Source organism: Symphalangus syndactylus, chromosome 10, assembly GCF_028878055.3.
Source record: "Symphalangus syndactylus isolate Jambi chromosome 10, NHGRI_mSymSyn1-v2.1_pri, whole genome shotgun sequence".
Taxonomy (NCBI): domain Eukaryota; kingdom Metazoa; phylum Chordata; class Mammalia; order Primates; family Hylobatidae; genus Symphalangus; species Symphalangus syndactylus.
This window is the reverse complement of record NC_072432.2, coordinates 49900580-49924236: the sequence shown is the minus strand read 5'-3', so window position 1 is coordinate 49924236 and position 23657 is coordinate 49900580. Positions and strand designations below refer to the sequence as shown.

General features: G+C 40.6%; 1 protein-coding gene and 1 non-coding gene across 4 annotated transcripts in view; one reads left to right on the top strand and one right to left on the bottom strand.

Moving 5' to 3' along the window:
- Positions 1 to 23657, bottom strand: part of ABCG2 (ATP binding cassette subfamily G member 2 (JR blood group)) — a 136656-nt gene that overhangs the window by 87867 nt on the left and 25132 nt on the right. Inside the window, exons 2-3 of one of the 3 annotated variants that reach the window (XM_063610254.1) lie at positions 7589 to 7634; positions 3976 to 4009 (exon numbers count right to left, since the gene is read on the bottom strand). The exons of 1 other annotated variant lie outside the window; for it this stretch is intronic. In XM_063610254.1, the coding sequence (XP_063466324.1) occupies positions 3976 to 4009; positions 7589 to 7634 (80 nt within the window). Of the gene's footprint in view, positions 1 to 3975; positions 4010 to 7588; positions 7635 to 23657 lie in introns of those variants that run through there. One more of the 3 variants, XM_063610255.1, reaches the window with a different exon arrangement.
- LOC129492348 (U6 spliceosomal RNA) lies at positions 23307 to 23414 on the top strand. Its single transcript, XR_008660810.1, has one exon. It is a non-coding gene; the product is annotated as a U6 spliceosomal RNA (small nuclear RNA).

Here is a 23657-nt window from a genome sequence, read left to right as displayed (position 1 = left end):
TGGGAGGCCAAGGCAGGTGGATCACCTGAGGTCAGGAGTTCGAGACCAGCCTGGCCAACATGGTGAAACTCCGTGTCTACTAAAAATACAAAAATTAGCTGGGCATGGTGGCAGGCACCTGTAATCCCAGCTACTCGGGAGGCTGAGACAGGAGAATCCTTGAACCTGGGAGACGGAGGTTGCAGTGAGCCAAGATCACACCACTGCACTCCAGCCTGGGCAACAAGAGCAAAGCTCCATCTCAAAAAAAAAAAAAAAAAAAATTGCTGGGCCTGGTGGCTCACACCTATAATCCCAGCACTTTGGGAGGTGGAGGCAGGTGGATCATCTGAGACCAGCCCGGCCAACCTGTTGAAACTCCATCTCTACTAAAAATACAAAAATGAACTAGGCACAGTGGCACCCGCCTGTAATCCCAGCTTACTCAGGAGGCTGAAGAAGGAGAATCCCTTGAACCAAGGAGGCAGAGGTTGCAGTGAGCCGAGTCATGCCACTGCACTCCAGCCTAGGAGACAGAGCAAGACTCTGTCTCAGGGGAAAAAAAAAAATTAATTAATTAATTTAATTAATAAGTAAAGTATAGACTTGTGGTTTTTCAATCATGCAAAGAATGTAGATTCAGATCCCAAACAACTTAAGATCTGGCCAGTGGCTACAAATTCTTACAGGAGGCTTTATTTCTTCTTTTTTTAAACTTCCATTCATAGCCCAGCCCAAGATGGAAATGTTTTCTCTATTTTGCAGGATGGGTTTTTTTTCTGGCTTGCCCATTCTGAGCTCCAGACAGTGTGCATGAAGATAAGCTTTCATTCTGTGTGGATTCAGGGCTTTGTCCCTTGTCTTCTCTGTGTAGTGAACTTTTTAGGTCATAAATAGCACTATGTAGGGCTCAAGGCACACAGGGACTTCGAAGGGTAGCTTAATTGCCTGGGCTCTGCTCTTGTTCCATTACTGATCTTCGCGGACTCATCTAAACATTGAAAAGCAGTTTTTAACACATGATCAAGTATTTTTCATTATTATGTAGGTCAAGTGGTTTCAGGATTTCTAACACTGCAATATTGCTAAAAATGGAGGTCATCATATTCACTTTTTCTTGTTATTATGGAAATTTTGAAACATTTCCAAAGTAGAAAGTATAGTATGACAAACCCCTATGTATCAATCATCAACTAGTGGCCAATCTTTGTTTCATTGATACCTGCCTTTTTTCCCTCTTTCCCACAGATTATTTTGAAACAAATTTCAGAAAGCAAACTACTACACAATTGATTTACTTAAGAAATGGGCCGGGCGCGGTGGCTCACGCTTGTAATCCCAGCACTTTGGGAGGCCGAGGCGGGCGGATCACGGGGTCAGGAGATGGAGACCACGGTGAAACCCCGTCTCTACTAAAAATACAAAAAATTAGCGGGGCGTGGTGGCGGGCGCCTGTAGTCCCAGCTACTCGGAGAGGCTGAGGGAGGAGAATGGCGTGAACCCGAGAGACGGAGCTTGCAGTGAGCCGAGATTGCGCCACTGCACTCCAGCCTGGGTGACAGAGCGAGACTCCATCTCAAAAAAAAAAAAAAAAAAAAAAAAAATGAATGGCCGGGGGCAGTGGTTCACGCCTGTAATCCCAGCACTTTGGGAGGCCGAGGTGGGCGGATCACGAGGTCAGGAGATACAGACCATTCTGGCTAACACGGTGAAACTCCGTCTCTACTAAAAATACAAAAAAAATTAGCTGGCATGGTTGCAGGTGCCTGTAGTCCCAGCTACTCGGGAGGCTGAGGAAGGAGAATGGTGTAAACCCGGGAGGCGGAGCTTGTAGTGAGCCGAGATTGCGCCACTGCACTCCAGCCTGGGCGACAGAGCGAGACTCCATCTCAAACAAACAAAAAAAGAAGAATATTACCCTTGTGGATATTTAATAATCAAACTCCCAAAGATAAAGGATCCTAAAAGCAGCAAGAGAAAGGAAATAAGTAACATATAATGGAGCTCTAATATTCCTGGCAGCAGACTTTTCAGTGGAAATCTACAGGCCAGGAGAGAGTGACATGACGTTTTACAGTACTAAAGGAAAAAAACTTGGATCCTAGGATGGTATGTCTGGAGAAAATACCCTTCAAACATGGAAAAATAAAGACTTCCCCAGATAAACAAAAGCTGAGGAATTTTATCAACACCAGGCCTATCCTACAAGAAAAGATAAAGGGAGTACTGCAATCTGAAAGAAAAAAAGGTTGGCCAGGTGCAGTGGCTCATGACTATAATCCCAGCACATGGGAGGCCAAGGTAGGAGAATTGTGTGGGCCCAGGAGTTCAAGACCAGCCTGGAAAATATGAGACCTTGCCTCTGCAAAAAAAATTTTAAAATTTTAAAATTTTTTTATGGAAATGGTGGTGTGCACCTGTAGTAGCAGACAGTTACTCAGGAGGCTGAGGTGGGGGGCTCACTTTAGCCCAGAAGGTATAGGTTGCAGTGAGCCGAGATCATGCCACTGCACCCTAACCGAGCTAACAGAGTGAGACCCTGTCTCAAAATAAAAAGTATAATAAATAAGGAAAAAAAGAAAAGAATGTTAATGAGCAATAAGGAATCACCTGAAGGTACAAAACTTACTAGTAGTAATAAGTACACAGAAAACCATAGAATATTATAACACCATAATTGCAAAGTGTAAACTACTCATATTTTGAGTAGAATGACTAAAAGATAAAACAATGAAAATAACTACAACAACTTTTCAAGACATAAAAAGTGCAATAAGATATAAATAGAAAAAAACAAAAGCTAAAAAGCGAGGGGATAAAGTTAAGTGTAGCATTTTTATTAGTTTTCTCTTTGCTTGTTAGTTTGTTTATGCAATCAGTGTTGTCATCAGTTTAAAAGAATGGGCTATAAGATATTATTTGAAGCTGGGCATGGTGACTCATGTATGTAATTCCAGCACTTTGGGAGGCTGAGGCAGAAGGATTGCTTGAGCCCAGGAGTTCAAGATCAGCCTAAGCAACAGAGGGAGACCCCATACCTACAAAAAATAAAAGAAATAACCTGGTGTGCTGGTGCACATCTGTGCTCCCAGCTAATCAGAAGGCTGAGGTAAGAGGTTGGGGTTGCAGGTAGCTGTGATTACACCACTGCACTACAGCCTGGGTGACAGAGTGAGACCCTGTGTCAAAACGTATATATTATTTGCAAGCCTCATAGTAACCGCAAATCAAAAAAGATACAACAGATATACAAAAACTAAAAAGAAATTAAAACATACTGCCAGAGAAAATCACTTTCACTAAAAGAAAGGAAGGAAGATAAGAAAAAAACAACAACCACCATAAAACAAATAACAAAATGGCAGGACTAAGTCCTTACTTATCAATAATAACATTGAATGTCAATGGACCAAATTCTCCAATAAAAAGATATAGAGTCGTCAAATGGATTAAAAAAACAATGTCAATGATCTGTTGACTGCAAGAAACACTTCACCTATAAAGACAAACATAAACTGAAAATAAAGAAATGGAAAAAGACACTCCATACCAATAGAAACCTAAAAAGAGAAGATATAGCTATATATATGTAAGACCAAAAATTCGAAAAGACCATTATATAATGATAAAGGGGTCAATTCAGCAAGAAGATATAACAATTGTAAACATGTATGTACCCAACACTGCAGCACCCAAATATATAAAACAGATATTATTAAAGCTAAAGAGAGAAATACACTCCAATATGATAATAGCTGGAGACTTCAACACCCCACTCTCAGCATTGGACAGATCTTCCAGACAGAAATCAACAAAGAAAAATTGAACTTAATCTGCACAATAAGCCAAATGAAACTAATAGATATTTACAGAACATTTATCCAACAGCTACAGAATACACATTCTTCTCCTCAGCCATGGATCTTTCTCAAGGATAAACCGTATGTTAGGCCACAAAGCAAGTCTTTAAAAATTCAAAAAAAAAATCACAATTACCTCAAGTATCTTCTCTGACCACAATGGAATAAAACTAGAAATCAAAAACAAGAGGAATTTTGGAAACTGTACAAATACATGGAAATTAAACAACATGCTCCTGAATGACTAGTGGGTCAATGAAGAAACTAATAAGAAAATTAAAAATTTTCTTGAAACAAATGATAATGGAAATACAGCATAGCAAAACCTATGGGATACAGCAAAAGGAGTACTAAGAGGGAAGTTTATATATGCACCTACACAAAAAGGTAGAAAAACAGCCAGGTGTGGTGGCTCACGCCTGTAATCCTAGCACTTTGGGAGGCCGAAGCAGGCAGATCATGAGGTCAGGAGATTGAGATCATCCTGGCTAACATAGTGAAACCCCGTCTCTACTAAAAATACAAAAAATTAGCTGGGCATGGCAGCGGGCACCTGTAGTCCCAGCTACTCAAGAGGCTGAGGTAGGAGAATCACTTGAACCCAGGAGGCGGAGGTTGCAGTGCTCCAAGATCGCACCACTGCACTCCAGCCTGGGCGACAGAGTGAGACTCCGTCTCAAAAAAAAAAAAAAAAAAAGGTAGAAAAACTTCAAATAAACACCAAACTACGCATCTTAAAGAACTAGGAGAGGAAGGGCAAACCAAACCCAAAACTGGTGGAAGAAAATAAATTATGAAGATCAGAGCGAAATAAATGAAACTGAAACAAAGAAAACAATAGACAAAATCAATGAAACTGAAAGTTGGTTTTTGAAAAGTTAAACAAAATTGACAAACTTTTAGCCAGACTAATGAAGAAAAAAAAAGAAACAAATAAATAAAATCAGAGATGAGAAAGGAGACACAACAACTGATACTGCAGAAATTCAAAAGATCGTTAGAGTCACTATAAGCAACCATATGAGAATAAATTGGAGAACCTAGAAGAAATAAATTCCTGGATACACACACCAACTAAGAATGAACCATAATGAAATCCAAAATGTGAACAGAATAATAACAAGTAACAAGACTGAAGCCACAATAAAAAGTCTCCTAGCAAAGAAAAGCTCAGAACCCAATGACTTCACTGCTGAATTCTAGCAAACATTTAAGGGAAAAATGCCAATTCTACCAAAACTATTCCAAAAAATAGAGGAAAGGGGAATAATTCCAAACTCCTCCTATGAGGCCAGTGTTACCTTGATGCCGAAACCAGACAAAGACACATCAAAAAAAAAAAAAAAAAAAAAAAAAAAACTACAAGCCAATATCCTTGATGAATATTGATGAAAAAATCCTTAACAAAATACTAGCAAATCAAATTCAACAATACACTGAAAACATCATTTATCATGACCAAATAGAGTTTATCCCAGTGATGCAAAGATGGTTCAACATATACAAATCCATCAATGTCATACATCAATATCAACAGAATGAAGGACAAAGACATGATTATTACAACTGATGCTGAAAAAGCATTTGCTAACATTCAACATCCCTTCATGATAAAAAAACCTCCAAAAAACTGGGTATAGAAAGAATATTCCTCAACATAATAAAAGCCATATACAACAGACCCACAGCTAGTATCATACTGAGTGGGGAGAAATTGGAAGCCTTTTCTGTAAGATCTAGAACAAAACAAGGATGCCCACTTTCACCACTGTTATTCAACATAGTACTGGAAGTCGTATTTAGAGCAATCAGATAAGAGAAAAAAATAAAAGGCATCCAAACTGAAAAGGAGGAAGTCAAATTATCTTTGTTGGCAGATGATATGATCTCACATTTGGAAAAACTAAAGACTCCAGCAAAAAACTATTAGAACTGACAAATTCAGTAAAGTTGCAGGATATAAAATCAACATACAAAAAATCAGTAGCATTTCTATATGTCAGTAGCAAACAATCTAAAAAATCAAGAAAGTAATCCCATTTACAATAGCAACAAATAAAATAAAACACCTAGGAATTAACTTAATCAAAGGAGTAAAATATCTTTACAATGAAAGTGATAAAATAGCAATGAAAGAAATTGAAGAGGACACCAAAAATGGAAAGATATTCCATGTTCATAGATTGGAAGAATCATTCTTGTTAAAATGTCACATTAGCCAAAGAAATCTACAGATTCAATGCAATCCCCATCAAAATACCAATGGCATTCATCATAAGAATAGAAAAACAAATTCTAAACTTTATATGGAACCTCAAAATACCTGCAATAGGCAAAGCCATCCTGAGCAAAAAGAATAAAACTAGAAAAAACACATTACCTGACATCAAATTATAGTACAAAGCTATAATAACCAAAATGGCAAGGTACTGACATAAAAACACATAGACCAATGGAACAGAATAGAGAAACCAGAAACAATTCCATACATCCACAGTGAATTCATTTTTGACAAAGGTCCCAAGAACATACACTGAGAAAAGAATATTTCTTCAATAAATGATGCTGGGAAAACTGGGTATCTATATTCAGAAGAATGAATCTAGACCCCTATCTCTTACCATATACAAATATCAAATCAAAATGGATTAAAAATTTAAATATAAGACCTCATGGATGGGAGAGGTGGCTCATGCCTGTAATCCCTACACTTTGGGAGGTCAAGGCGGGCGGATCACCTGAGGTCAGGAGTTTGATACCAGCCTGGCCAACATGATGAAGCCCTATCTCTGCTAAAAATACAAAACATTAGCTGGGTGTGGTTGTGGGCACCTGTAATCCCAGCTACTCGTGAGGCTGAGGGAGGAGAATTGCTTGAACTCAGGAGGCAGAGGTTGCAGTGAGCTGAGATGGTGCCACTGCACTCCAGCCTGGGCAACAAGAGTGAAACTCTGTCAAAACAGAACAAAACTCAAACTATGCATCTACTAATAGAACACATTGAGGAAGATCTCCAGGATATTGAACTGGACGACAGTTTTTTTTTGAGTAATACCCCATGAGCACAGGCAACTAAAGCAAAAATGGATAAATGGGATCACATCAAGTTAAAAACTTCTGCACAGCTAAGAAAATAATCAACAAAGTGAGGAGACAAACCACAGAACCATGTTAATGGGAGAAAATATTTGTAAACTACCCATCTGACAAGGGATTAATAACCAGAATGTATAAGGAACTGAAAAAAACTCTATAAAAAACTAATAATCCAATTTATGAATGGCCAAAATATCTGAACAGACATTTCTCAAAAGAAGACACACGAATGGCAAACAAGTAAATGAAAAGATACTCATTATCATTAATCAGAGAAATGCAAATCAAAACTATCATGAGATATCATCTCATCCCAGTTAAAACAGCCTTTATCCAAAAGACAGGTAATAACAAATGCTGTCAAGAATGTGGAGGGAGAAAAGGGAACCCTTGTGCACTGTTGGTGGGAATATATATTAGTCCGACCACTATGGAGAATAGTTTGGAGGTTTCTCAAAAAACTAAAAATAGAACTTACATATGATCCAGGAATCCCACTGCTTGGTATATACCCCCCAAAAAAGAAATAAGTATGACCCAGAGATATCTGCACTCCCATGTTTATATTACAGCACTATTCAGAATAACCAAGATTTAGAAACAGCCTAAGTGTCCATCAGCAGATGAATGGATAAAGAAAATGTGGTACTTACACACAACAGAATACTTTTCAGCCACAAAAAAGTTAGATCCTGGCATCTGCAACAATATAAATGGAATCGAAGGTCATTATGTCAAGTGAAATAAGCCAGGCACAGAAAGACAAACTTCCCATGTTCTCACTTGTTTGCATGAGCTAAAAAATCAAAACAAGTAAACTCATGGAGACAGAGTAGAATGGTGGTTAGGGGCCAGGCGCAGTGGCTTATGCCTGTAACCCCAACACTTTGGGAGGTTGATGTGGGAGAATCTCTTGAGTCTGTTTGAGACCAGCCTGGGCAACAAAGTGAGACCCCATCTCTATTACATTTTTTAAAATGGTGGTTATAAGCACTGTTGGTGGCTCATGCCTGTAATGCCAGCAATTTGGGAAGCTGAGGCAGGCAGATCACTTGAGGTCAGGAGTTTGAGACAAGCCTGGCTAACATGGTGAAATCCTGTCTCTACTAAAAATACAAAAATTTAGCCGGGCATGGTGGGGGGTGCCTGTAATCCCAGCTCCTCGGGATGCTGAGACAGGGAGAATTGCTTGAACCCAGGAGGCAGAGGTTGCAATGAACTGAGACTGCGCCACTGCACTCCAGCCTGGGAGACAGAGCGAGATTCTGTCTCAAAAAAATAAAAGGTGGTTACCAGAGACTGGGAAGGTAGTGTGGCAGGGGAGAAGTGGGGCTGGTTAATGGGTACAAAAATATAGTTAGATGGAATGAATAAGATCTAGTATTTGATAGCACAACTGGGTGATTATAGGCAACAGTAATTTATTGTACATTTTAAAATAACTAAAAAAATACAATTGGGTTGTCTGTGACACAAAGAAAGGATAAATGTTGACCAGGCACGGTGGCTCATGCCTGTAATCCCAGCACTTTGGGAGGCCGAGGTGGGCGGATCTCTTGAGGTCAGGAGTTCAAGACTAGCCTGGCCAACATGGTGAAACCCCATCTCTACTAAAAATACAAAAATTAGCCATGCGTGGTGGTGGGTGCCTCTAATCCCAGCTACTCAGGAGGCTGAGGCAGGAGAATGGCTTGAACCCAGGAGGCAGAGGTTGCGGTGAGCCAAGATCATGCCATTGCACTCCAGCCTGGGCAACAGAGCAAGACTCCCTCTCAAAAAATAAATAAATAAATAAAGGATAAATGCTTGAGGTGATGGATATCTCATTTATCCTGATGTGATTATTACATATTGTATGACTGTGTCAAAATATCTCATGTACCCCATAAATATACACACCTACAATGTACCCACAAACATTAAAAATTATATTAAAGGGATGAGCTAATTTAACAATTTGTACTAAGAAGAGTGAATAGAGAAGACACCCTACCAAATGGGGACAGTTTCTTACCAATCTCTGAAAATATGCTATTGACAACACACACAAATATCTTTTGTATCTTATAGTGGTTTCAACTACAGGCAGGATGTTTGGAAATGTCCAGTAGCATTTTTAGTCATCATAGTATCTGGGATTGCCATTGGCATGTGTGGTCATGGGTTGGGGAGGGAAAGCATCCTGTAGAATAAGCAACAGTGTCATAGCCTAAAAAGCATTGCTAAATCCAATGTCATAATGATTTTCTCTTATGTTTTCTTGTAAGAGTTTCATTAAGTTTAACTCTTAGATTTAGGTTTTTGATCATTTTTGCATATAGTACTATATAAGGTAAGGGTCCAACTTTATTCTGGCTATCCAGTTTTCCCAGCCTCATATGTTGAAACACCTATCCTTTCCCGACTGAATTAGTCTTGGCACCTTTGTTGAAAATCAATTGCCCACATATGCAAAGGTTTATTTCTGGTCTCTTTATTCTATTGTATTGGTCTAAACATCTGTCCTTATGCCCATACGACACTGTTTTAATTACAATTAACTTTGTTGTTTTTTTTTAATTTAATAGAGATGGGGTCTCACTATGTTGCCCAGACTGGTTACAAACTCCTGATCCTTCCACTTTGGCCTCCCAAAGTGCTGAGATTAGAAGCATGAGCCACCATACCCAGCCATAACTTCGTAATAAAATCAGGAAGTGTGAGACTTCCAACTTTGTTCTTCTTTTTCAAGATGATTTTGGCTATTCAGAGTCCCTTACAATTCATTTGAATTTTAGAATGGGTTTTTCTATTTCTACAAAAAATGGCCTTAGGAGCTAGATAGGATTGTGTTGAATCTGTAGACTGTATTGGGTAGTATTGTCATCCTAACAATTTTAGATCTTCCAGGCTGCGCAGTGGCTCATTCCTGTAATTCCAGCACTTTGGGAGGCCAAGGCAGGCAGATTACTTGAGCTCGGGAGTTCAAGACTGGCCTGGGCAACATGGCAAAACCAGTCTCTACAAAATATGCAAAAATTAGCTGGTCTTGGTGGTGCACGCCTGCAATCCCAGCTACTCAGGAGGCTGAGGTAGGAGAATCACCTGAACCTGGGAAGCAGAGGCTGCAACGAGCCAAGATTGTGCCACTGGACTCCAGCCTGGGTGACAGAAGCAAGACCCTGTCTAAACAACAACAACAAAAACACAATATTAGATCTTCCAGTTCATGAACACAGGATGTCTTCATATTCATTTACATTTTCTTCGATCTCTTTCTGCAATGTTTTGAAGTTTGCAGTATACAAATCTTGCGGCTCCTTGGTTAAATTTATTTATAAGTATTTTACTCTTTTTGATGACATTATGACTTGAGTTGTTCTCTTAGTTTCCTTTTTGGATTGATTATTCATTGCTAGAGTATAAAATGCAACCAGGCCAGGTGCAATGACTCATGCCCAGGCCAAGAAGGGAGGATCAGGAGCTTGAGACCAGTCTGGGCAATATAGTAACACACTGTCTCTACAAAAAATTTAAAAATGAGCTGGGCGTGGTGGCACATGCTTGTATTCCCAGCCACTCGGGAGGCTGAGGGAGGAGAATCACTTGAGCCAAGGAGTTCAAGGCTGCAGTGAGTTATGATCATGCCACTGTACTCTAGCCTGGGAAACAGAGTGAGACCCTGCATCTAAAAATATAAATAAATAAGAAATAAAATGCAACTGATTTTTCTGTGTTGATTTTGTATGCCTCTATTTTGCTGAATTTATTTAGTGGCTCTAATTTTCGTTTGTGGAATCTTTAAGGTTTTCAACATAGAAGATTACAACATCTGTGAACAGAGATAATTTTACTTTCTTCTTTCCAATTTAAATGCCTTTCTTTTTGTTGCCTAATTTCTCTGGCTACAATTGCTAATACCATGTTGAATGTGAGTGGCAAAATCAGGCACTTGTTAATAATCTTAAGCGAAAAACTTTCAGTTTGATGGTACCATTGACATGAAGTTAGCTGTGGGTTTTTCATATATGATCTTTATCATGCTGAAGACGTTTCCTTCTATTCCTATTTAGGGTTTTTATCATTAAAAAGAACAGTACGTTGTTAATGAATGAATGAATGAAGTTAGTTTAAAGGGGTATGAATGAATGAGGTTAGTTTAAAGGAATATACAGAAAGAAATGTACATGAGTCATAAATGCTAAGAAGGCATGGGGTGATTTGAGGTAAATATGAAAAGTCACCCCTTATATACTGAACACAATTCCTTTAACTGCAAGAGTTCTTGTTTGTTGGGTTTCTTTTTTCTTTTTAAAACAGTCTTTGAGGTAGATTTCTATTATTAAAGCCTGTTTTTATAGAGTTCAGGGTTCTTCCTTCCTTCTCTTTGATGCCTAATCTCCTTTATCGTCAGCCAGCAAATAAATCTCCAGTGCTATCAGGAAATACTGATTTTCTCACTTTACACCCCTGTCCTATCTGAATTCATCAGTCCCTAATCTCTGACCTCAAATCCAAGCCGTGGGCCTTCAGAAATGCTCTATAAAACCTGTTGTACAGGAATTGTAATTAAGTCATTCAACTATCAAGTCTATTTACAAAATTAGGAGGGCATCTGGTTAATTGCAAAGTCCCTTCCAATTCCACCAGTGCATGATTCCCTTGAAGATGAGTTACTCAGCTTGCTGAATTTAAAGGTTGCTGAAACACTTGCAGTAGATTTCAAACTGTGTTCTGATAAGCTGAGTTTACTAAGCAGAGGATTTAGGGACTCCAAGACTTTTGTGGAAATATCGTTTCTAAAATATATTTTAACCACTAAGAAAATGAAAAGCCAAGCCACAGACTGACAGAAAATATTTACAAATCAAATATCAGGTAACTTATATCCATAGTATAGACTTTTTTCCCACAAGTAAAAATATATACAACATGTATACATTTTTAGTTCCATCTGTAAACTAAATTTAAAATACAAATATTGCAAGTGCCCGTTTCTAAACGTTCAAGATAGAGGAAGAATTTTTATCCAGATTATATAAAGAACCATTACAACTCAATACCAAAACAAATAACTCAGTTTAAAAAAGGGCAAAAATTGGCTGGGCGTGGTGGCTCACACCTATAATCCCAGCACTTTGGGAGGCTGAGGCGGGCGAATCACTAGGTCAGGAGATTGAGACCATCCTGGCTAACACAGTGAAACCCCCTCTGTACTAAAAATACACACGCCAGGCATTGTGGAGGGTGCCTGTAGTCCCAGCTATTTGGGAGGCTGAGGCAGGAGAATGGTGTGAATCCAGGAGGCGGAGCTTGCAGTGCTCCAAGATCGTGCCAGTGCACTCCAGCCTGGGCGACAGAGTCAGACTCTGTCTCAAAAAAAAAAAAAAGGGCAAAAATTTACAAAGACATTTCACCTAAGATATATGAATGGCCAACAAGTACATGAAAAGATGCTTGGCATCATTAGCCATTAGGTAAATACAAATTCAAACCATAATGAGATACCACTTCATACCCATTAAAATAGCTATAAGCAAAAAGACCTACAATAACAGGTGTTGGCGAGATGATGTGGAGAAATTGGAATCCTCATACATTGCTGGTAGGAATCTAAAAATGATAAAATCACTTTGGAAAACTGTTTGGCAGTTTCTTTAAAAGCTAAACATATGTTTAACATATGAATCAGCAAATTCATTTCTCAGAATCTGTCCAAGAGAAATGACAACCTATGTTTACACAAAGGGCTGTAAGCAAATGTTTTACAGTAGCATTATCCATAGCAGCTAAAAACTGGAAACCTGAATATACCCATCAACTGATAAGTGAATAAACAAAATATGGTATACTTACATAATAAAAAATCGTTCAGCAATCAAAATTAATGAAGTACTAATTCATGCTACAAGATGGATAAACCTCAAAAACATGCTAAGTATAATAAAAGTACAAAGCAATTATAGGATTCCATTTAATGAAACATGCAGAAAGGCAAATCTTTATAGCTAGAAAGTTGTCTGGGGCTTTGGGAGGCCGAGGTAGGCAGATTACCTGAGCTCAGGCATTCGAGACCAGCCTGGGCAACATGGCAAAATCCCGTCTCTACTAAAAATACAAAAAAAAATTAGCTGGGCATGGTGGCACATGCCTGTAGTCCCAGCTACTCAGGAAGCCGAGGAGGCTGAGACATGAGAATCACTTGAACTCGGGAGGCGGAGGTTGCAGTGAGCCAAGATTGTGTCACTGCACTCCAGCCTGGGTGACAGAGCAAAACTCTGTCTCAAGAAAAAAAAAAGAAAGTTGTCTGGGGTTTGGATGGGAAAGAAAAATGACTACAAATGGGCCTGAGGAATCTTTTGGGGGTGATAGAAATGTCCTTAAATTGGATTGGTAATGACTATATTATTCTATATATTTATTTAAACTCACTGGATTGTATACTTATAAGAGGTGAAAATTTTGAGACCTAATTTCAATGAAGCTATTTTCCCTTCCCTTTCCCTTTCCCTTTCTTTTCCTTTTTCTGAGACGGAGTCTCGCTCCATCACCCAGGCCCAGGCTGGAGTGCAGTGGCGCAATCTCGGCTCACTACAAGCTCCGCCTTCCAGGTTCAAGTGATTCTCCTGCCTCAGCCTCCCGAGTAGCTGGGATTACAGGTGCCCACCACCATGCCCGGCTAATTTTTGTATTTTTAGAAGAGATGGGGTTTACCAGGTTGGCTAGCCTGGTCTCAAACTCCTGACCTCAGGTGATCCACCTGCCTCTGTCTCCCAATGTGCTGGGATTACAGGCGTGAGCCACTATGCCTGGCCTTTTTCTTTTTTTTAAACAGAGTCTTGCTCTGTTGCTCAGGTTGGAGTGCAGTGGTGCAATCTTGGCTCACTGCAACCTCTGCCTCCTGAGTTCAAGTGATTCTCCTGTCTCAGCCTCCCAAGTAGCTGGGATTACAAGCACCTGCCACCTTACCCAGCTAATTCTTTGTATTTCTAGTAGAGATGGGGTTTTGCCATGTTGGCCAGGCTGATCTCAAACTCCTGACCTCAGGTAATCCACCCGCCTCAGGCTCTCAAAGTGCTGGGATTACAGGCATGAGCCACCATGCCCAGCCAAAGCTATTTTTTTAAAAGCCAATAAGTGACAATGTGCCCTTTCAAAATATATTAAAAGTATATAATTATTTATTTAAAACATTTAAGAATTTGTATAAAAACATATTTACCATGCCTTCTCACATGCTATATATTGAAGTTTAACATATTGGGAACATATATGTTAACTTGTGCTATTTTTATTGGTATCTCAGAATAAATCTTCCCTTGCCATGCCTGTTTAATCAGAACTGTAAAATTATAAGATGAACAAAACAACACAACACAAAAACCTAAAATCATTTGTGACTGCTAGTCCATGAGTGAGATTTTTTCTCAATATTGTACAATCAAAACAAATACAGAAATAAATTTCACAGGCTTAGTACAGCTGAAATCGGTGAGCCTTTCTCACAAGGTTTTTGTGCTAAAAATACTGTTTTCACTGTATAATTTCCTGATAAGCAAATATTATAATTTTAGCACCTAAAGTACTTGTATCAATAAATATATTATTATTTTTATATATTATGGTTATGCAATTAATTTTTAAAAGGTTTCTGTTGCTAAAACAAAAAGTATCTGAATTATCCTGGATCATAGGCAATACAATGATATCAAGCTCAACAACATTTTTGCTAGTAGGCTGATTAGAAACAAATTTAGTTGAAAAGAATACCTTAATATGCTGTAAGGCTGCCATGAAGGTAAATGGGATTTTACTTCATATAGCAAAGGTTTGAATTTTTTATTTTATTTTATTTTATTTTGAGACAGAGTCTTGCTCTGTCGTCCAGGCTGGAGTGCCATGGCATGATCTTGGCTCACTGCAACCTCCGCTTCCTGGGTTCAAGTGATTCTCATGCCTCAGCCTCCCAAGTAGCTGGGACTACAGGCGTGTGCCACCACACCTGGCTAATTTTTGTATTTTTAATAGAGATGGGGTTTCACCATGTTGGCCAGACTGGCCTTGAACTCTTGACCTCACATGATCTGCCTGCCTCGGCCTCCCAACCTAATGGAATTACAGGCATAAGCCACCATGTCCGGCCAAAGGTTTGAATTTTTAAAAAACATTTTCAAGAAATCAGATGTTCCATTTCCTTTTTCACCTGACATTTCATAGAAACAGAGTGCTCTTTGCCTTTTCCTCTTTCCTGTTGGCTGGAATTCAAGCCCCAGGGACTGGAGTTCTGTAGCTACCCTGGACTGTGAAATGACTTTGAGAATGGAAGTCGCATATGGCAAAGCAACAAGACAGAAGGAGTGTGGTGCGGCCGGGCGCTGTGGCTCACGCCTGTAATCTCAGCACTTTGGGAGGCTGAGGCAGGCGGATCACGAGATCAGGAGATCGAGACCATCCTGGCTAACACAGTGAAACCCCATCTCTACTAAAAATACAAAAAATTAGCCGGGCATGGTGGTGGGCGCCTGTAGTCCCAGCTATTCGGGAGGCTGAGGCCGGAGAATGGCGTGAACCTGGTAGACGGAGCTTGCAGTGAGCTGAGATCTGGCCACTGCACTCCAGCCTGGGCAACAGAGGCAGACTCCGTTTCAAAAAAAAAGGAGTGTGGGTGCTTGAAACCATGAAATTGCTATACTGTCTTTGGAGTGACTGCTTCTATATTTCTTGAACATGAAATAAATAAATGTCTATTTTTTTTTCCACTGTCTTACAGCTAAACTTGATCCTGAGATAGGAGTTGTTCAGACAGAAAGAGCTGTAGGCACGAAGGCTGACATAGGAAAGCGCTTGGCATCTTGAAAAGATAGCAAGGTAAATGTAGCTGGAGTACCAGTAATGGGAGGGAAAATGGTAGGAGACAGGGCGAGAGTTAATGGGGAGTCTGATGGTGTAAAGCCTGGTGGCTCACTGGGACTTTGAGCTTTAATTTAGATGTGGGAAGCCATCAGAGAATTTTGAGAAGACAAATGACCCAACTGGTCTATGTTTTAAAGGAATCTCTTTGTGGAGAATAGACTCATGCCAATGCTTAGAAGTCATCATATGAGTAAAATGAGTATTTATTACAATATTCTCTATAATTCTTTTACACATTTAAAATATTCTACTGCCAGGCCTGGGGGCTCACACCTATAATCCCAGTGCCTTGGGAGGCTAAGGTGGGAGGATCACTTGAGGCCAGGAGTTCAAGGCTGCAGTGAGCTACGATGGCACCACTGCACTCCAGCCTGGGAAACAGAGTGAGACCCTGTCTCTAAAAATAAAAAATAAAATATTCCAGATTATAAAATTTCATGGAAAACTGATCACAGTCACATTTATTAACTGGCCAAAGCTAAAACTGTATCATTTATAACTAATTTTACTGTAACATATCAGAATAAAGAATGTGTTAACTTGGCCGGGCGCTGTGGCTCATGCTTGTAATCCCAGCACTTTGGGAGGCCGAGGCGGGTGGATCCCGAGGTCAGGAGATCGAGACCACGGTGAAACCCCATCTCTACTAAAAATACAAAAAATTAGCCAGGTGTGGTGGCGGGCGCCTGTAGTCCCAGCTACTCGGAGAGGCTGAGGCAGGAGAATGGCGTGAACCCGGGAAGCGGAGCTTGCAGTGAGCCGAGATTGCGCCACTGCACTCCAGCCTGGGCGACAGAGGGAGACTCCGTCTCAAAAAAAAAAAAAAAAAACGTGTTAACTTAGAAAGGTTTGTTCTGGGCTATCCAGAAAAGAGATAGGGTCCATATAATGTGTGGTTGGCTTGTTAGCAGCAGAACGTATCCTAGTCACGTGGCACCAAAATATGTTAGTAGCGGCCAATCCATACAGGTCTGCAGCAACCTCAGTTCTTGCCTCCTCAGAAGAAAGAATTCGACAGAGGAGCGTAAGGCAGAGTGAGACAGCAAGACAACTTTTAGAGCAGGAGTAAAAGTTTATCAAAAAGCTTTAGGGCAGTAATGAAAGGAAATAAAGCACACTTGGAAGAGGGTCAAGGGGACAACTTGAGAAATCCCATGCACAGTTTGACCTTTGACTTGTGGTTTTATACACTGGCATACTTCTGGGGTCTTATGTCCCTTCTCCCCTGATTCTTCCCTTGGGGTGGGCTGTCTGCATGCACAGTGGCCTGTCAGCACTTGGGTGGGGCCACATGCACAGTGTGTTCACTGAAGTTGTATGCATGCTCAACTGAGGTGTTTTTTCTCTTACTAGTCAAATGTTCTCAAGAGGCCAGATACCAGTTAAACTCTGGCATTTTGCCTCTTAGTGCACGTGTTTGATTGAGCCCATTCGCCCAGCTCCTGAGATCTTATCGGGAAGTTGCTGATCACTAGTTTCAGGTGTTTCTATCTATTGGGGGACTACCGTTCCCTGGCGCCAGCTGCAACCAATTACTATTTTGCAGAGCCAGTGTAACAACTGCCTGACCATCACCTGATGGTGGCCTGACATTCCTGGGTTGGGGGTCGGGGACTCTCCTGCCCCGCACATGTCTGACTAACTACTATAACAGACTAGAGAGCTCTGCATTGGAACTTGCCTCTGGGTTTTACTAACTTGGAGGGTGACTTTGACTAAATCAGTCATTTAACCTTCCTAATCTACCAAAATGTAGTCATCTTTACCTGCAAAGATTTTGTGAGGATTAAGTGCTTTGCATTGTTCATTGTTCCTAGCACAGAATAATCATCCCATAAGTGGTGTCCTAATTACTTTTAATCACAATTACCAGGATCTGAGAATACTTAACTACACTTTTAACACTGAATCAGGGCAATAAAAAATTTGCAGGCCTAAGAAGTTTTTCTGTTATGAGTGGAGACAGCTTCATATAAGGATTTTCCATTCTTCGATGCAAAAGCTCTCAAGTGCATCTCCTTTTTTTTTTTTAAATCTGATAAGTTTGCTTGTGGAAGAAACTTGAGTATCTCAGTCATAGGAATGCCCATAAGAAAACCAATTAATTACCATTCTGATTCATACTTCAATTTCTTCTGATTCATAAATTATTATGAAGCAGCAACTATGAACCTCACCAGCACTAGCATACCGAAAAGATCATTTCTGGGCCCACGTTTTACCTCCTGGAACTTTATGATGCTCTTACACTGAAGATTAAAAAAAAAAAAATCCCCTTTAGCATCGGACTGAACAGGGGAAATTTAACCATTTTTAAATACACCAGAACATTCTGTTCTTCTTAACAAGACCTGCCTTTAAGAGAAACTATCTTATCAGAGGCTAACCTATTGAGGTTTTATGGGCACTTAAATGACCTTGGTGAAGGGAAATACCCAATTCCAAACCCCTCCAGCCATCCTGTCCTATTTAAGGTGAAAGATTGGGGAGACTGAGAGGCACTGTGAAATTCACAGCCTAGGGGCACAGGCTTATTAAAAAAACCAAGACCTAATCATAGAACTGTAGAATATTACCGCCAACCCCACCACCCCACCACCCCACCACCCCACCTCACCACCACATCAGGAAAGGCCTACCTACTAGAGTTCTTTTTACCCAGTACATCATGTTTGGCTTTCAACAAAAAAAAATACAAGGCATACTAAAAGGCAAAAAATAGTTTGAACGGAGAAAGCATTAGAACCAGACACAGAAATTTTAGGAAGGGTAGAATTATCAGAGTGGGAATTAAAAACAACTATGATTAATATGATAAAAGCTCTAATGGGGGCAGGCATAGTTGCGCACACTTATAATCCCACCATATTGGGAGGGTGAGGTGGAAGGACTGCTTGAGTGCAGGAGTTCAAGACCAGCCTGGGCAACATGGCAAAACCCTGTCTCTACAAAAAATACATAAATTACCTGGGCATGGTGGCATAAACCTGTAGTGCTAGCTACTCAGGAGGCTGAGGTAGGAGGATCCCCTGAGCCTGGAGAAGTCCAGGCTGCAGTGAGCAGTGATCACGCAACTGCACTCTAGCCTGAGCAACAAAGTAAGACCCTGTCTCAAAATTAAATTAAATTAAAAACTAAAAAAAAATTTTAAATGAGCTGGGTGGGCTGGCATGTGGCTGTAGTCCTAGCTACTTGGGAGACTGAGGCAGGTGGATCAGTCGGGACCTGGGGTTTGAGGCTAGTGAGCTATAATTACATTACTGCACTCCAGCCTGGGTGATACAGTGAGACCCTGTCTCAAAAAATAAATAAGAGGCCAGGAGTTCAAGACCAGCCTGGCCGACGTGGTGAAACCATCTCTACTAAGAATACAAAAATTAGCCTGGCGTGGTGGCATATGCCTATAATCCCAGCTACTTGAGGCATGAGAATTGCTTGAACATGGGAGTCACAGGTTGCAGTGAGCCGAAATCACATCACTGCACTCCAGCCTGAGTGACAGAGCAAGACTGTCTCCAAAAAAAAAAATCATTTGTTTCCAGCTGGGCATGGTGGCTCATGCCTGTAAACCCAGCACTTTGGGAGGCCAAGGTGGGTGGATAACCTGAGGTTAGGAGTTCAAGACCAACCTGGCCAACATGGTGAAACCCCATCTCTACTAAAAATACAAAAAACTAGCTGGGCATGGTGGCGCATGCCTGTAACCCAGCTACTCGGGAGGCTGAGACAGGAGAATAGCTTGAACCCAGGAGGCAGAGGTTGCAGTGAGTTGAGATTGTGCCACTACACTTCAGCCTGGGTGACAGAGCAAGACTCCGTCTCCAAAAATAAAAATAAATAAGCTGCGCATGATGGCTCACACCTATAATCCCAGCACTTTGGGAGGCCCAGGCAGGAAAATCAGTTGAAGCTGGGAGTTCAAGACCACTCTGCAGAACATAGCGAGATCCAGTCACTACAGAAACTACAAAAAATACCCAGACACAGTGGTGCATGTCTGTAGTCCCAGGTGCTCAGAAAGCTGAGGCAGGAGGATCACTTGAGCCCAGGAGTTTGAGGCTGCAGTGAGCTATGATCATGTCACTGCATTCCAGCCTGGGTGACAAAGGAGACTATGCCTCTAAAAAAGAAAAATAAATAAATGAAAGCTCCAATGGATAAAGTAGATGGCATGTAATAAGACAGATGGAAATTCTGAGAAAGAGTCAAAAAAATGCTAGAGATTAAAAACACTATGAAGATTGCCATTCATGAGCTTACGAGTTGACTAAACACAGCTGAGGAAAGATACTCTGAGCTTGAGGATGTCCAGTAGAAACTGAAAAGCAAAGAGAAAAAGACCCAAAAAAGGGGGAGCAAAATATTCAAAAACTGCGAGACAATTACAAAAAATACAGAAAGAGAGAAAGGAGCAAAAACTATATATGTATATGTGTATATATGTGTGTGTGTAGATATATATATATTATATTTTTGAGACAGAATCTCGCTCTGTCGCCCAGGCTGGAGTGCAGTGGCACAATCTCAGCTCACTGCAAGCTCTGCCTCCTGGATTCAAGTGATTCTCCTACCTCAGCCACCCTAGTAGCTGGAATTACAGGCTCCTGCCACCACACCCAACTAATTTTTGCATTTTTAGTAAAGACGGGGTTTCACCGTGTTGGCCAGGCAGGTCTCAAACTCCCGACCTCAGGTGATCCACCCACCTCGGCCTCCCAAAGTGCTGGAATTACAGGCATGAGCCACTACGCCGGGCCAAAAACAATATTTGAAGCAATTATGAACTGACAGTTTCTCCCAAATTAATGTTAGATACCAAACTACAGATTCAGGAAACTCAAAGAATACCAGGAAGAATAAATTCTAAGTAAATTACACATAGGTATATCATGTTCAAACTACAGAATATCAAAGATAAAGAAAAAATCTTCCATGAAGTCAGAGGGGAAAAATATTCTTAACTATAGAGAAACAAAGATAAGAATTATATCTGACTTATTAGAAACCATGCAAGCAGGAAGAGAATGCTGTATATTTAACATGTTGGTAGAAAAATACCACCAACTTAGAATTCTGTATACTGTGAAATTTCCCTTCAGATTTAAAGAAGAAATAGACTTTCTCAGACAAATAAACATCAGAGGAATTTGTTGTCAGTACACCTGTCTTGCAGAAGTGTTTTTTAAAAGTTATTTTACTTTATTTAGGCCTGGCGCGGTGGCTTACGCCTGTGGTCCCAGCACTTTGGGAGGCTGAGGTGGGCGGATCATAAGGTCAGGAAATCGAGACTATCCTGGCTAACATGGTGAAACCCCATCTCTACTAAAAATACAAAAAAGATTAGCCGGGTGTGGTGGTGGGCGCCTGTGGTCCCAACTACTCCGGGGAGGCTGAGGCGGGAAAATGGCGTGAACCCAGGAGGCGGAGCTTGCAGTGAGCCGAGATGGCGCCACTGCACTCCAGCCTGGGCGACAGAGCGAGACTCTGTCTCAAAAAAAAAAAAAAAAGTTATTTCACTTTATTTTATTTTTTAAATAGAAGGCCCAGCATGGTGGCTCATGCCTGTAATCCCAGCAATTTGGGAGGCTGAAGTGCACGGATCACTTGAGCTCAGGAATTCAAAACCAGCCTGGACAACATGGCAAAACCCCATCTCTACTAAAAATACAAAAAATTAGCCAGGTGTGGTGACGCACACACTGGTAGTCCCAGCTACCTGGGGGACTGAGATGGGAGGATCACTTGAGCCTGGGAGGTCAAGTCTGCAGTGAGCCCTAATCATGCCTGTGCACTCCAGCCTGGGCAACAGACTGAGACCCTGTCTCAAAAAAAAAAAAAAAAAAAACACTGGAGATCACTATGTTGGCCAGCCTGGTTTGGAACTGCTGGCCTCAAGTGATCCTCCCACCTCAGCCTCCCAAAGTGCTGGGATTACAGGCATTGGCCACCATGTGTGGCCAAAAGATGTTCTTCAAAGAGAAGATTGATAAAGGTCAGAAAATCAATAAAGGTCAGAAAATGAAATCTACATAAAGAAAGGAGAACATTAGTGTGCAGTGGCGGGATCTCGGCTCACTGCAAGGTCCGCCTTCTGGGTTCATGCCATTCCTGTGCCTCAGCCTCCCAAGTAGCTGGGACTACAGGCACCTGTCACCACGCCCGGCTAATTTTTTGTGTTTTTAGTAGATGGGGTTTCACCATGTTAGCCAGGATGGTCTCAATCTCCTGACCTGGTGATCCACCCGCCTCAGCCTCCCAAACTGCTAGGATTACAGGTGTGAGCCACCGTGCCCAGCCTATTTTTCTTATTCTTAATTGATCTAACAGATAACTGGTTAAAATAATAATAGCAACAATATACTCAATTGTATATGTAGAAATTTTAAACTAAATAAAAATGAAAATTAACAAAATTTGCGGGATACAGCAATTGCAATAAAAGGGAAATTTATGTCATTGGAAACATATATTAGAAAAAAAAGACAAATCCAAAATCAATAATCTGTACTACCACCTTGGAAAACTAGAAATAGAAGAGCAAATTAAAGACAAATTAAGCAGAAGAAAAGAAATAATAAAAATCAGAAAAAAAATGAAACTGAAAATCAATAGAGAAAATTAACAAAAAAACAAAAGCCGGTTATTTGAAAAGATCAATAAAATTTATAAGTGTCCAGTTACACTAACTGCAAAAAAAAAAAAAAAAAGAGAGAACATAATTACTAATATCAGAAATAAAAAAGTAGACATTACCTGGTTGGCCCTGTCAGTAAAAGTTTTTTTAAAAAAAGAGTGGACATCACTTAAAGACCCCATAGACATTAAAAGGATAATAACAAAACTATTCTCACAAATTTGATAACCTAGATGAAATGGACCAATTCCTTGAAAGATGCAATCTGCCAAAATTCACACACACAAATTAGACAATCTGTAAAGACCCAGGATTATTTTAAAAATTGAATCAATAATTAATAAACTTCCAAAACAGAAAGTCCCTAGCCCCAGATAGATTCACTGGCAAATTATATCAAACATTGAAAGAAGCAGCTGTACAGTTCTTTATAATCTGTTTTAGGAGACAGAAATAGAGGGAATACTTCCTAACTCCCTAGCTACTCAAGGACCAGGGAGGACTATTGTGGGCTTCACCTGGAAGCTGGTTAGAAATGCAATATCTGGGCCGGGCACAGTGGCTCACGCTTGTAATCCCAGCACTCTGGGAGGCCGAGGCAGGCGGATCACGAGGTCAGGAGATCAAGACCATGGTGAAACCCCGTCTCTACTAAAAATACAAAAAATTAGCCGGGCGTGGTGGCGGGCGCCTGTAGTACCAGCTACTCGGAGAGGCTGAGGCAGGAGAATGGCATGAATCCGGGAGGCGGAGCTTGCAGTGAGCCGAGATTGCGCCACTGCACTCCAGCGTGGGTGACAGAGCGAGACTCCATCTCCAAAAAAAAAAAAAGAAATGCAATATCTGTGCTTGCTTTGAGAGCACATATACTAAAATTGGAACAATTCAGAGAAGATTAGCATGGCCCCCTACACAAAGATAATACACAAATTTGTGAAGTGTTCCATATTTAATAAAAACACATTTTTTAGAAATGCAGAATCTTGTGCCTCAGCATAGGCCTACACTCAAAACCTGCAAGTTCATCAAGATCCACAAGTCATTCATATGTACATTACGTGTTAAGAAGCACTGGTCCTCAACCTATCTGCATACTGGAGTCTCCCGGAAGAAATTCTGATTTAATTGGTATGAGTGTGGCAGGGCTTTGGGATTTTTAAAAGCTCCCCAGGCAATTTAAAATTCAGCAATATCTA